This window comes from Micrasema longulum, unplaced genomic scaffold, assembly GCF_059751315.1.
Source record: "Micrasema longulum isolate JH-2025_06_02 unplaced genomic scaffold, ASM5975131v1 h1tg000418l, whole genome shotgun sequence".
Taxonomy (NCBI): Eukaryota; Metazoa; Arthropoda; class Insecta; order Trichoptera; family Brachycentridae; genus Micrasema; species Micrasema longulum.
In genome coordinates, this window is record NW_028277618.1 from 380,872 (window position 1) to 394,025 (window position 13,154).

The 13,154-nt window shown below is 32.8% G+C and overlaps 1 protein-coding gene across 1 annotated transcript in view; it reads right to left on the bottom strand.

The window, feature by feature from the left end:
* Nucleotides 1-1,684: 1,684 nt before the first annotated feature.
* Nucleotides 1,685-13,154, bottom strand: part of LOC148281709 (neurobeachin-like) — a gene marked incomplete at its 5' end in the record, with an annotated part of 431,612 nt that continues 420,142 nt past the window's right edge. The window contains 7 exons of the mRNA XM_088226282.1: nucleotides 1,685-2,690; nucleotides 2,986-3,137; nucleotides 5,257-5,453; nucleotides 5,977-6,110; nucleotides 10,448-10,577; nucleotides 11,773-11,934; nucleotides 12,362-12,650. Coding sequence (XP_088082408.1) covers nucleotides 2,600-2,690; nucleotides 2,986-3,137; nucleotides 5,257-5,453; nucleotides 5,977-6,110; nucleotides 10,448-10,577; nucleotides 11,773-11,934; nucleotides 12,362-12,650 — 1,155 coding nt within the window. The remainder of the gene's footprint in view (nucleotides 2,691-2,985; nucleotides 3,138-5,256; nucleotides 5,454-5,976; nucleotides 6,111-10,447; nucleotides 10,578-11,772; nucleotides 11,935-12,361; nucleotides 12,651-13,154) is intronic.

Consider the following 13,154-nt stretch of genomic DNA (forward strand, 5'->3'; position numbering starts at 1 on the left):
TTCTCAATCTTTATAAACATATTAATTGTAAACAATATGTTATATGAAAATTGCATTGAATTAGTGATAGACCATAACAAATTTTTTAGATAAAAAAAAAGGGTAAGAATTTTAAGAGTTTTCAATAATGCATTATTAATTGTTTTATTGCTTCCACAAACCACACGAATGCCGCATCATTTTTGACCACAATAATAACCTTGACTTAAGCGTAAATATTTCAATAAAAAGACAGATTCTATTTATTTGTATTAAAGGTGAAGTATATAATATACATATATATGCATATATTAATGGACTCTTCTTATAGTACTTAAAACTAACATTGTAAGCACGTGGAAAAAAAATCAATAAAACAATTGCATTGGTACTATAATACATACAATTACATATATTTAAATAGCTGCTGTACCATAAATGTTTTATTAATAGATATTATAAATTTAGCGTACATTGTAATTAATTTGCCTTATTGTGATTAATTTAAATATAATTATATTCGGTGAGAAAATATAACAACGCCATGTTGAAAATTCAATCTTTTCTTTATTTGAATTGGAGATTAGAAAACTATATACACAACAACACGTTATTTTAATATGGTGCAAATACGCTAAAAATATATTGGTGAAGCTATATGTATAAATTTTATTTGGCAAAAATAAGGTTTACATTTCATCAGTTGCAAGCCTTCATCATCCACACACGAGTACACTGTGTTTAGTTGGTTAAATTCATCAAATAAAAATGAAACTTTGACCAGATGCAAAAATTAGCATTTCAAGTGCGGGCGCTCATTTTAAAATCAAAATAATGCATTGCTAAAACTAAGTGTGAACTCTGATAGTAGAATCTGTAGTGATTGATTGTTCATAGACTAAAATGACAGTTCTGCATATCTTAGCATAGATTTTTTGACGCCACTCCGGACTTTGCCGCCATTTAAAATTGTGACAGCTGTTTTGAATTTGTCTAAGCACATCTGATCAAATGGAAATTATAGATTTAAAAACACTAATTATAAAATCCTATTTATATAGCTGATAAACAGAAAGCAACAATATGAGAAATAAAATCATTTACAATACAATCTTAACCATACCGGTTTCTAATTATGTAGACATATAACTTTGATTTAAACCTCTTTGAATTTTTAGTGGTTGTAAGACACTCTTTATTTATCTTTATCTCCAAGATGTAATTATTGTGACCACATAATGAAAATAGACATTCCTTAGAGCTTGTTCTGGCAAATATTTTACAGTACCATATTACTTATTTTTATTTCTATAAAAAATATGCTAAATTTTAGTTGGATTGTAAACAAAAAATGAAATACAACAGCTTGTATTGTGAATGTAATAAAATAGAAAAGTAATCTGCAACTGTCACATTAAATACGTTCACAAACATTTTTTTCTCATAGGATCTACTCATAAGTATGGACACATATCATAACTTCATAGAATTATACTATACCAGAAGGCGCGTAGAACCAAGTTTGTATACATTGTAATGTGTCCAAAAGTCCCCCCTCTACCCGACATTCCGCCTGCGCGCATGCGTGAAGTGGCACCGTAATGTTGCCAGACCGTGAACAATATACACAAATATAAGATAATTTTGTGTTATATTTTACAACAAAAAATATTTTACTGACTGGACTAAAAAAAAAAAACAGGTATTTTTACTAGGCAAACGTAAAATAACATGAAATAACCATTTAGTACATAAGTTAATTAATACCGTTTAATATTACACTAAGGCTTATTAATAGAAAGCCGGGTAAAAAATTTGACTTTACTATACTATCAAAATGTCCACGTAATTTTATTTGAAAATCTGACAGGTGGTAAAATAATCGAATTCTTAAACAATATTACTTGTGAATTCGCTTCTTACACATGAAATGTGGTCCTATCGTATTCCCTTTTAATCCCAGCAGAATTTTGACACTTGCAAACGACACAACACGGCATAGTTGAATTTAAATTGGCAGTTGCGTACTAAGCAACGTCTACAGAGTATCTGATGGCCAAAACTTAAAACCACTAATTTGCGAGTAGTTTAGTCGGATTCAATTTTATGCAGTTTCCGGACTCTTCTAATTCTATGCATAATTTTTTTATTTTTTATATTTTGCTTCCGATTGGACCGTAGTTGATACATGGTGGGACACTTCTGTTGCAGTCTGTTTTTTTATAGGGAACAACATCTCCTAGCATACAATTATTTCAGGTTCTACAAAGCTATAGCTGTCTTTTCACTACCACGTTAATATTGAGAGAAGAGATCGTATTGTAATACATTTGATTACTCATATTGGATTCTTTTACAAATAGTGTTTGATTAACTGGTAGTCACAAAAATTGAATGCCAAATATGACTTTAAAATGGATGTTTCTAGAACTAGCCCTTCAGTGGTTGAAATAAATCTATTTGATGATTTCAAGGTTATATGTTTACATAATTACAGTTAAACATAAATATATATGTAATTACCCAACATAATATTTCTTATCTTAATGTAACATTATGACTTCTGTGGTTGGATGCTGAGCAACATTAGGGTATCGTTTTCGTATGTGTAATTATTAGTTTAATACCGCTGTTGGAACTCGTGGTGCCACCTGTTGAAGTCAATGTGAAATACGACAAGGGATCCGTTTCCTAAGCCTGCCAGGAGGTATCTGAAAATATTCATTAATCAAAGATATTAGAGACGATCCTTATTGATTTACTAGTTATATTACAATTAGAGAGGAATCATTCAAATGAAAATAACATTTGTGTATCCTCTATAATCGAATGATTGTTTGAATGCAAAAACCCATTAATATGAATGAAGTTTTACAATAATTTAAATTGTGACTTGAATTTAAAGGGGCCAATGACATAAATGCAACTATACGGGAAAGTTCCCATCGTTTCTCATTTTTTATCTAACATCGTAATTATTAAACGGCGATGTGAGAGCAGACTTACTTCTGATCGTGTGATAGAGCTAATGACCGGACAGGGGCGTCACAGGCGGGGTAGGCGTATAGTAACGCCAGCGTAAAGGCGCGCCAGACTTCTACTATCCCATTCTCTCCTCCGCTTACTAAGTATTCTCCGTCTCGAGACAGAAGCAAACACTGAAAAGAAAAACACAAATTTCTAAGTATGTCTTATATACCGCCGTCATAAGAAAGAAGGACGCATCTAATATTTTTTTCTACATTAGTTAAATACATATTCGGATCAGGAAAAAAATACGCATCTACTGGTATTTGAATTATCTTCCTAAAATCGCCCTATTATTTTCACTAATAAATGAGACTTAACTGCAAAATGTCTTGAAGATTACTAAATATAGAAGGCTGTTCTGACTTATATAATTATAAAAGACTGATTAAAATGCTTATTTTTTCTTCTATTCCGTTTTTAAAAACATCTGAAACGAATGTACTTACTCGTATTCAGTTAAATTTAAGCTAGGCGCATCTGCTGGTAATTTCGAAGTTAATTTATTATTAGGTCGGCGTTACTAATTTGAAAAGCAGTAACTTCTATTTTATTTAGTTGAGTAGAATCTATTGGCATATTAACACTAAGAAAGAAAGACATTTACTTAATTACTAAATAAAAAGTGCGTTTATAGCCAGAAATATCTTTTCATTGCAGTATAACATATTTTCTTGTATTTTTTTTACTAAAAAGAAAATGAATATGTTAATTTTGAAATATATAACGTAAAATTTATTAAAATTAATATATATATTCCGTTAGGGCAAACCATAATACATACTGTTGCATAATAATATACTTAATTTTTGTAGTATTTTTCACGCAGCGAATTTTTCAATTTCCGAGCTACAAAATATTTATTTTCTCCGTTTTTTGTTTTATGTAGAAACGTCTTTCTTTATTATGACGGCAGTATAAGCTTCTAAAGAACTAAAATCCTCTCTCAAACACTCATATTCTTCACATCAGGTATAGCCAGCATCGTTTTCTGAGAAGAGTGGCGTGGTTAAGCATGCGTAATCAATCAGATCGCCAAAGGGGAAATTTAAATCATGTAAGAGCAGCCTGCATTTTGTAGATCTTCTCATCCTTAATGCAGTGTGGAATGTAGGAGTATTGACGTGGCTGAGCTTTAAGAGTTATGTGAAACATATTATTTTAACTCTTCTCCTTACTGTGCCAAGAACATCCGCCTGTTACAGTGGTGTGTAGTCATAACACGTGCAAGAAATGAATAATTTTAAATCAGAATACTGAAATATTCACAGGCAATTGCTTAGATTGTTTATAGTTGAAGTCAAAAGTGATAATATTTTAAATATAATTGCTAAAAACCTTCATGCTTACTGAAACTTGGAGAGCTACTAACTGGCGTCTGGCAGAAGCACTGGCAACCTTACCGTTTGCTCATGTGACGTGTGAAATTATCTCTCTCGCTCCTGAATATACTTGAAGTATCGAAGGTGAGACGTAAAGAGTGTGTGAGACAATTATATATTCGGTACTCTTTTACTTCACACTTGGCAACATGCGACACATTGGTAAACATTCTATTGTGTTGGTGATTTATCTCCGGTTTTTGATTAAAAATAAGCATAAATTATTTAATAAAAAAATATTTTCAACGATACATAAATGTATAACCGGAAACTATGAACAACCCTTTTGCTGGAAATGATTCCATCAGTTTAGGTATAATCTGGTTTTCTCCAGCCTGAGACTGTGGCTTCGAAGCCGACCATCTTGTTTTAGTTTGAACATGTTGGCCTTATTTGCTAAATATATTTTTGTTCTATTTGCAAAGTTTCTATATTTCATTCATGTAATAGTTCTTAACCGGGAGACAAACTAAAAGATAGGTCATGGGGTAAAATAAAAGTTTGTCATTTGGTCAAAGACAAACTTGTATTTTTTACAGTCATTCTACGGCTAGCCAAATTGACAAAAATAAACAGCGATTCAGTATTTTTTAGCACAAAATGTTGCACAATTTTTCCTAACATAATAAATAAAAATAACTTTGCACAGTATCACTATTATCATCAGTACAAATATGATTCGGCCTATGCTTGCTATAAGTGCTTGAGTTATGATTGTATCATTCGACGTGTGATCGCACATTTGATAGGGAAGATTATAAAGGTCCTATTTTATCGTTTTACTAAGAAAAGGAATATGTTTATAAAAACCACTGATCTTCTTCATTTAGGAGTCGACACATCATGGCAAAAAGAGGTTATGACTCACGTGGAATGTATCATTGTGCGTGTCATGGCGCAGTTTCTTCCCATTCAGCGTAAAGGCAGCGAGGTGGTGGTTCTGGTAGGCAGCCACCACCAGTCCCTCCCTAGACAGGGCCAACTGCTGTGGCCATCCAGCCCCACTCGGAGCCTCCAGGGAACGCAACAGCTCGCCAAACGTAGTGTGAATCAGCACCGGACCATCTGGAAAATAAATACCATATTGCATATTTATTCAACAAAGACAAAGCTGTTGAGAATATCGTCACCGTTCAGGCAAAAGTCAACGTATCTTAATCATTTGTTGCAGGAAGGTAAGGTGATCACAGTCTTATGCTTCAGGGGCCAGTCCAGAGACAATTAAATATTTCAGTCACCTTTGAAAACAAACATTTCATGTCAACCTCCACCAGAAATCGAACGCGGGACCTCAAGTAAGGTAGGCAAGTATTTCAACCACTACACTATGAGAAGGATGTTTCTCCATTCGATTTTCTTTTTCAGGATTTTTACCTGAGAGTAGCCATCGAGCCGAAAACACTCATCCAGGGTCTGGTTCTATTTCACAGACAGAACTGTATTCTTCTTCCGCCTGGACCCAAATTAAAACAGATGTACTGTATTGACAGAAACATCAATGACAATATGAATTTTAACACTAGTTAGAAGTGTCAGATTGAGTTGGGCTGATTAAGTTAGGTTAGGTTGGTTAGGTCAAGTGACTTACTTGTGCTAGCGCTTAGAACCAATCCCAGCTCTGCGGAGACCAGTACAGCAGTGATGGTGTTATCATGTCCAGTAAGAGTTACTCGAGGAATTGGAGTATCTCCTTCTCCCACTATTCCTTGATGGCGTGCAGACCTGTGTATTATAAAATATGCATGTGTACGTATGTGTGTATGTTTTTATATGTAAATATATTAAATATCTTTCATACACCCATATACCTATTTTGGTATATTTCCTTATTTTTACTTATTATTGTATTATTATTATTATTATGGATAACTTATACAGCGCCATTTTCGTAATAAAATACCTCAAGGGCGCTTTACATAGTGATTCTATTGTTAAATTAAATTAATTGAAGCTTTTAAATTTGTAATTTAACTAAAACAATTTATTTTGTTGTCACATGCTACGGATTTTTAGTATCTTTTAGTAGCTTTTAGTTTTTCTTATGTTATCTTTAATTTGAACTAAATGTACATACCTATGTTTTACTGCTGCATTTAAATGTATTTCTAATAAATGTAAAAGCCCGTAGGGCGTGTAAATTAATAAATAAAATTTGATACAAATTATTTTTAATTGAATCGGCATTCACTTCGTAACACTTCATTATAAATTATTATGAAAATAAAACTTTGTTATCAGTGTTACACAATTTTATTCTTTTACAAGAACACAACACATTAAATCTTAGACTTACTTATTGCAACTTCCACTTATGTGTTAAATTTTAAGAAATAAATTTGACTTAATGTTTTGTCCATGTTTTTATATCTGTACTTAAGATAACCATCCATTCATATGCCAACACCTTAGATAAGAATAAAAACCCCCTGCTCTAAGTTTCACTGATTAATCTGTTTATTTTTTGTTTAGATTCGATGACATTGTGAACAATATTCTGTGTTTATTATATTAGTTTTATATCACCCGTCGATGGGAGGAGTGCTCTCCCGAAACTATAGTTGTGTTCTTGTAAAATAATAAAATTGTGTAACACTGATAACAAAGTTTTATTTTCATAATAATTGATACAAATTATTTGATCCATTTTTTAAACAAATGAAAATCGCTGAGATCATAAAAACACATCTAACCTGAGCGGCTGCCACAAAGTAAACTATGAATACAGCTTAAAAATTAAGCATACTTCAGGGGTATGTATACCAACATAATAAAAAAATCACAATCGGACTCTCCAAACTCGCGAAATTTAAAAATTCCCGTCATTTTCTGAACACACCCCCTACAGCACTTGTAACTAAGCTTAATTTGTAAAAGTGTTGCCTTTTAATTAATTTAATTAAAAGCTCTTTTTCTTTAAAAATAGTATTTTCTCCCATTTTCAACAGTAGCTGCTCGATTATGGAATAATCTATTTACCAGTGTCAGAGTTGCCCCTTCTTTATTTACATTCAAATCACGTATGAAATGTCACTTCCAAAATATTTAAGTTTTTCCTTTCCATGCATACATATATGTACATTGGTTATCTAATTTGCAAACATACACGTTATGTTAACAATGAATAAAGATGACGCAATTCTCATTTGATACGCCTTTTGTGAACTGATATAACAATATCAAATGGAAATATGCAGACGTCAGACATAAAACATGAGATAATTAGACACACTTATTAAGAACAGGTTATTATCACACTGAGGAATATTGGTTTTAGCGTCCTTTATTTTAAATTTGTATGCAATAGAAAAAATACAGTAAATTATCTAAGCATTACATATTGTTATTCGAAACGCTCATTGTAAAATGTAAATATGTACGTTTCTTCTCTTTTTCTTCTCGAGCCTCTTCCATCGGAGGTTGGCGACCATCACTTGAAACTCCTGGATCCTGGGCCATTCTGGTGAGCATTCCTGCATCTGGTATTCTTTTACATCCCATACCCCGTCTACCCTCTATCTTCCCTTTTACTTTGGGCATATTTTTCCCTTTCGAAATATGTGGCCTTTTGTCTTTTGACAGTGGTTAACAGTTCTCGATCTTTTTTCATTGTATTCAGTATCTTCTCTTTGAACGTACAACCACATCACTGCCTCACTTCATCAAAGTGTGTGATTCTTTTTTTTGTCAGTGTGTCGTATTTAAAAAAAATTATTTTGTCAAATTTGATATATTATTATATTTCACTGGATTCTACAGTTTTTTATCAGTTTTTATCTTCTTGGACTTTTTTCTATATATTTTTTTCAGTTTCATATAGTTTGAGAGTTTGTTTTTTTTAGTCCCATCATTTTTGTAAGATTTTCATATTTTTAAATATTATTTCATCTTATATAAGATTTTTATATTTAAATCATCTCTACACATTACTAAGACCTAAATATATTGTAGTATATAAAAATAAATAAATGCTGCCTACATCAGAACAGGTATTTACCATACCAAGTGAGGATAGACAGCATCTAATATGTTCTTATCTTATAATCTTATAATTTAATTAAAATTTAATTTGACTTAATTGTACTACATCTAATTTGAATTAAGGGGACTAGAAAGGTTTCAACGCCCGAAAACTGGGTGAGATTTGAATGACGGTTATGGATGAACAAATTAACATAAACAAATTTTGTTTTTTGCAAGTTTTTTTATGCATTCTTGATGAATAAAAAAAAGCTTTGAAAGTTCCAAAAACATTAATAATTGGGAGGTATATTTATATCTAAAGGAGACCGCGCAACTCGCGAACTGCTTTCTTCTTGCCGCGATTCTGGGTGAACGAGTTGGAGTTCTTTTATTTTCTTAGACCATTTTGTTGGTGAGATCTCCTATAGAATGAATCTAAATTCTGTAAAGAATCTTCAAAATTAGAGCAATGGTGGCCAAGAAATCAAAAACTAGTTATTTGTGGTTAAAACGGTATTAAAAAAATATTTTTTGAAAACGATGTTTCAAGAAAAACGCAATCAAAGTTTTGGAACAGGATTACGGGCACTCTGTCGGTTGGGCACGGCCTTACATTTTTGGATCTCTTGATCGCAATTTTGCAAATATCGAAGTTTTTTTGCGCCAAAATATTCTTAAAACATTGTATTAACCGATTATGTAAAAAAACCAATATAGATTTTTTCGAAATTTCAAACCATTCTGGTCCCCTTAATTGTATCTTTTTTCACTGTTTTGCAAACAGAACATATTGTATTATTTACAAACGCCGATTTTCGGCACTGAACTGAATTTTATTTATCAAGGAGATTTTGAGAGTCCATCCTTCTACTCCATAAAACAGCACAGATGGATGTTTATTAAACTGGATCTATTTATTATAATCAGCTGTATTACATCAAAAATAGTCAATAAATCCGGTCCACGTCATACATCACCATTCTTTTATCATTCATTTGTTTCATATGACATACCACATAAGTGATCTTTTCTTAGGCTTGGTTTTCCCGTCACATGTATCACGAGCGCTGATGATTACTAGGCATTGACGCGTAGTGCATTCTTCCGCTTATGGTGCTATGCATTGAATTCTTAGGTTGGAAACGCTATAATGTGAACACATATTTGCTGCTCCATAAATCTTATAAACTATGCCTGTCCCAGATTAACATTATTGTCGATTTTCATCATTCGTAACTTAAACAATGACCCAAATGACTATGTTGACTAAATGGACAAACACAAACTTACTTAGACTTAATAAAAAAAAAATCCAATATTATCCATTTTGAATCTAGATAAAAATGTCATAAAATAAATGCTCACATAAACGATGAACGACTAACTGAAATTGAACATGTTAAATATTTAGGACTAACATTAGATAGACAATTGACATGGAAAATTTATATCAGCAATTTAATTAGCCAAGTGGTGACAGCATCGAATTATTTTTTTTTTTAAATCAAAAATTTTGTTACAAAAACGGAAAAAATTCTAATGTATGAAAACTATGCAAAAACCAAAATATATTACATGCAACTACACTATGGGGAACAGGATATCAAAATGACATAAACAGACTACAAAGACAACAAAATAAAATATCAAAGTTAGTATATGACCTTCCCTATCTAACAACAACAAGAGAACTTTTTAAACAATCTAAGCAATTAAATATAACTGAACTCTTTAAAATAGAATTATTAAAATTTATCCATAAATTAGCCACTAATGTAATTGTAGACGAAGAACTAAAACTTGTAAAATATTGTAGTAAACATGGACATAATACGAGAATATCAGAAAAATATCATATACAACTTTCTAAAACAAGACAATGACAGTCGAGACTAATAAACCAAGAACTGAAATTATACAATAAACTACCAGACAAAACTAAACAAAAGACTCAAACAGCCTTTACAAAAGATGTAAAAAATATTATTTTGACAGCAGAGTATCAATAAAAAATGCATACATTATTTTTGTAAAATGAATGTAATCATCCGTAAGGTTAATAAATAAATTTTCAAATAAAAAAAATAAAAATAGCTTACCAGTGCCATAACAGGACAGTGCAGTCTGCAGAACCAGAGGCAATATAACAATCCGAAGTGATGTTGCACTCGGAGCGGGATACACACGTGACAACTCCGTAATGGCCAAATACTATTTGGACAATTTTAGCTGGAAGATAAAATATATATCGTGTAAATCTATGGTATTGTTTAAAAAAAAAACATATTCATGCATTTTTATTATTCTGATTCTGATTAGAAATAAAAGACAAATGATTGAAATATTTTTGATGTTTGAAGCACTTACTTTGTGGAACATTATTATTTAATATATTAAAATAAAATCACTTTGTTTTTATGTACCACTGATATTTTTTAAAAATAATTTGACAACCAACTAGTTAGTAGTTACAAGTTGATGTGCCATGACAGCAAGTCATTTTACACAGGAAAAACATCACGTACTTTTAAAACTAGAGTTAAAGAACATATGAGATGTCTTAAAAACAATAATTTTTCTGAGTTTGCTGAACATATCCTAACTCATTCAACTTTGAAGATGGCATTAAAATTTTACACACAAACAAAAAAGGATATGCACTTGATTATTTTGAAATATTGGAGATTAGAAAGGCTGTAAATAAAAATAAAAAATAAATATTATTAATAATCAAATAAAGCTTAGTAATAGTCCTAATTTAAATATGTTCTCTCTCCCTAAATCCAGGACACAAACCCCCTCTTCTCTCTACTCCCATAGCCACGCCCACTCTACCCTCACTGTGAAAATTTTATATATGTTATGTTAGTTTATAATTAACCCTGAAGAAGGCATAGTATTGCCGAAACTAGTTGGTTGTCAAATTATTTTTAAAAAAAAAGTTCTTAATAAAAACAAAGTGATTTTATTTTAATACATATATTTTTTTCATTTTTCATTTTTTTTTTTTTTTTTGCACCACTACAGGCCAGTAGGCCCAATTACAGTGGTGAATTACATCACAGAACACCCAGGCTTGAGAAAAAATCATTTTGATTTTTGTGTTCTCACCGGGAATCGAACCCGGAACCTTCCGAGCGTGAGTCAAGCGTCTTGACCACTACACCACGAAGGCCGCCAATATATTAAATGATTTAAATCTTGTGGATTTAAGTAGTAGTAGTAAGTAATAGATTTTAGTAGTTAGAATACATGTTAACAGATGTATTAGGTACATCAAACTTTTGTACAATATTGGTCAAATTGAAAAATATTTATTTTAGCTTATTTTTACATTTTTACAAAGGAACCGAATGTTCCGAAATCAGTTGGCATTGAATTTATGTTTTAAAATTAAGATATAGTCAAATCTTATTAAACTTACCAGTTTCCGTAGAGAATACTCGGAAGCTATTGTCCCAGAAGCCGCAAGCTATGAGGAAACGTGAGTCCACTGTGGTCACAAAGCAATTCCCTCGTGTCTTCAGGCGCTGGCTGAAGTTGTCTCCAAGGTGGCGCCTCTGAAGAGCATTTGCTCCACCCTGGGCTGTGAATCAATGTTGTTGTTAAATTAATTGATTTTGTCCATAATGCTTATCTCAATCTTAGATCTCGACATTTGTGCACCTACCATTCATAGTTTGACAACACATTTGCATGAGAGATCGCTACGATTCAATAATATAATAATAATAATAATTAACTTGGTGATAATCAACTATTTATTATATTATCATCATGGCAAGACAAATGTACTAACTACAAGACTGTGAAGTAGACTAATCTTCACTTCATTTTTTTTGTGGGATTACATGGGAGACGGCGTGAGTGCTGGCTAGCAATATGGTCTCCTGGAGGAATTTGAAATTCATAAATAGCAGATGTGTTAGATGGAGATACCTGACGCATTATCCACCCCAGTAATAACCAAAGCAAATCAGATTATACAAAAATAAAGCAGATCGGTTATTTACCAATGACGGGGTCCATCGCAATGGGAGGTTGCGCCGCGTGGTGTCCCTGCATGTCGTATGGCGGCGGCGGCCCTCCGGGCGCGCCTGCGCCCCCGCCGCCCCCTCCGGCGCCGCCGCAGCCCCCCCGCCAGCGGTGCACGCAGTACTGGTGGCCGGCGCTCACGGTGACCACGCCAGGCGCGGCCAGCTGGGGGTAGGTGTTGGCCGACACGTGGCACACCGGGCTGTTGGAGGGCAGCTTCATGGTCATGCAGACGTCGTCCGGCGCGGCAGCGAACATCATCGGACTCTGCAAATGAAAAACATAACCATATAACATAATTTTCACATTACTATTTTACTATCAGATGGTTTTCATATTATGTGATTAATAGGTCTTGACTAGGATGATGCCAGGTTTTAAAAAGATTGATGCTAGGTTCTTATTTTGAGTAGGTGATTCTGGGAACATAATGGATTTAAGAAATATGATTGTCTTTTGGGCGTGGTAGTTTTAAATTTTTGATAGATATCTGAATAAGGATGTCTTTGCTTTTCTTCTGTCACCTCCTGGAGACGTTTTTAATTTGGGTTTCTAGGTGTCTGATAATGCTACATCAGTTCGTCGCCGCCCAAGGTGAAGATCTGATGAAGCTTTTCAATATATGTATCTAGGATAGTGTTGCCATCCGTCCTGATATATCGGGACTGTCGCCGTTATTGAGCCCTCTGTCCCGACGTCCCGATGAAACCTATAATGTCCCGATTTAAACTTACACAGTACAACTTTGTTAATCAACAAAAATCACAGCCG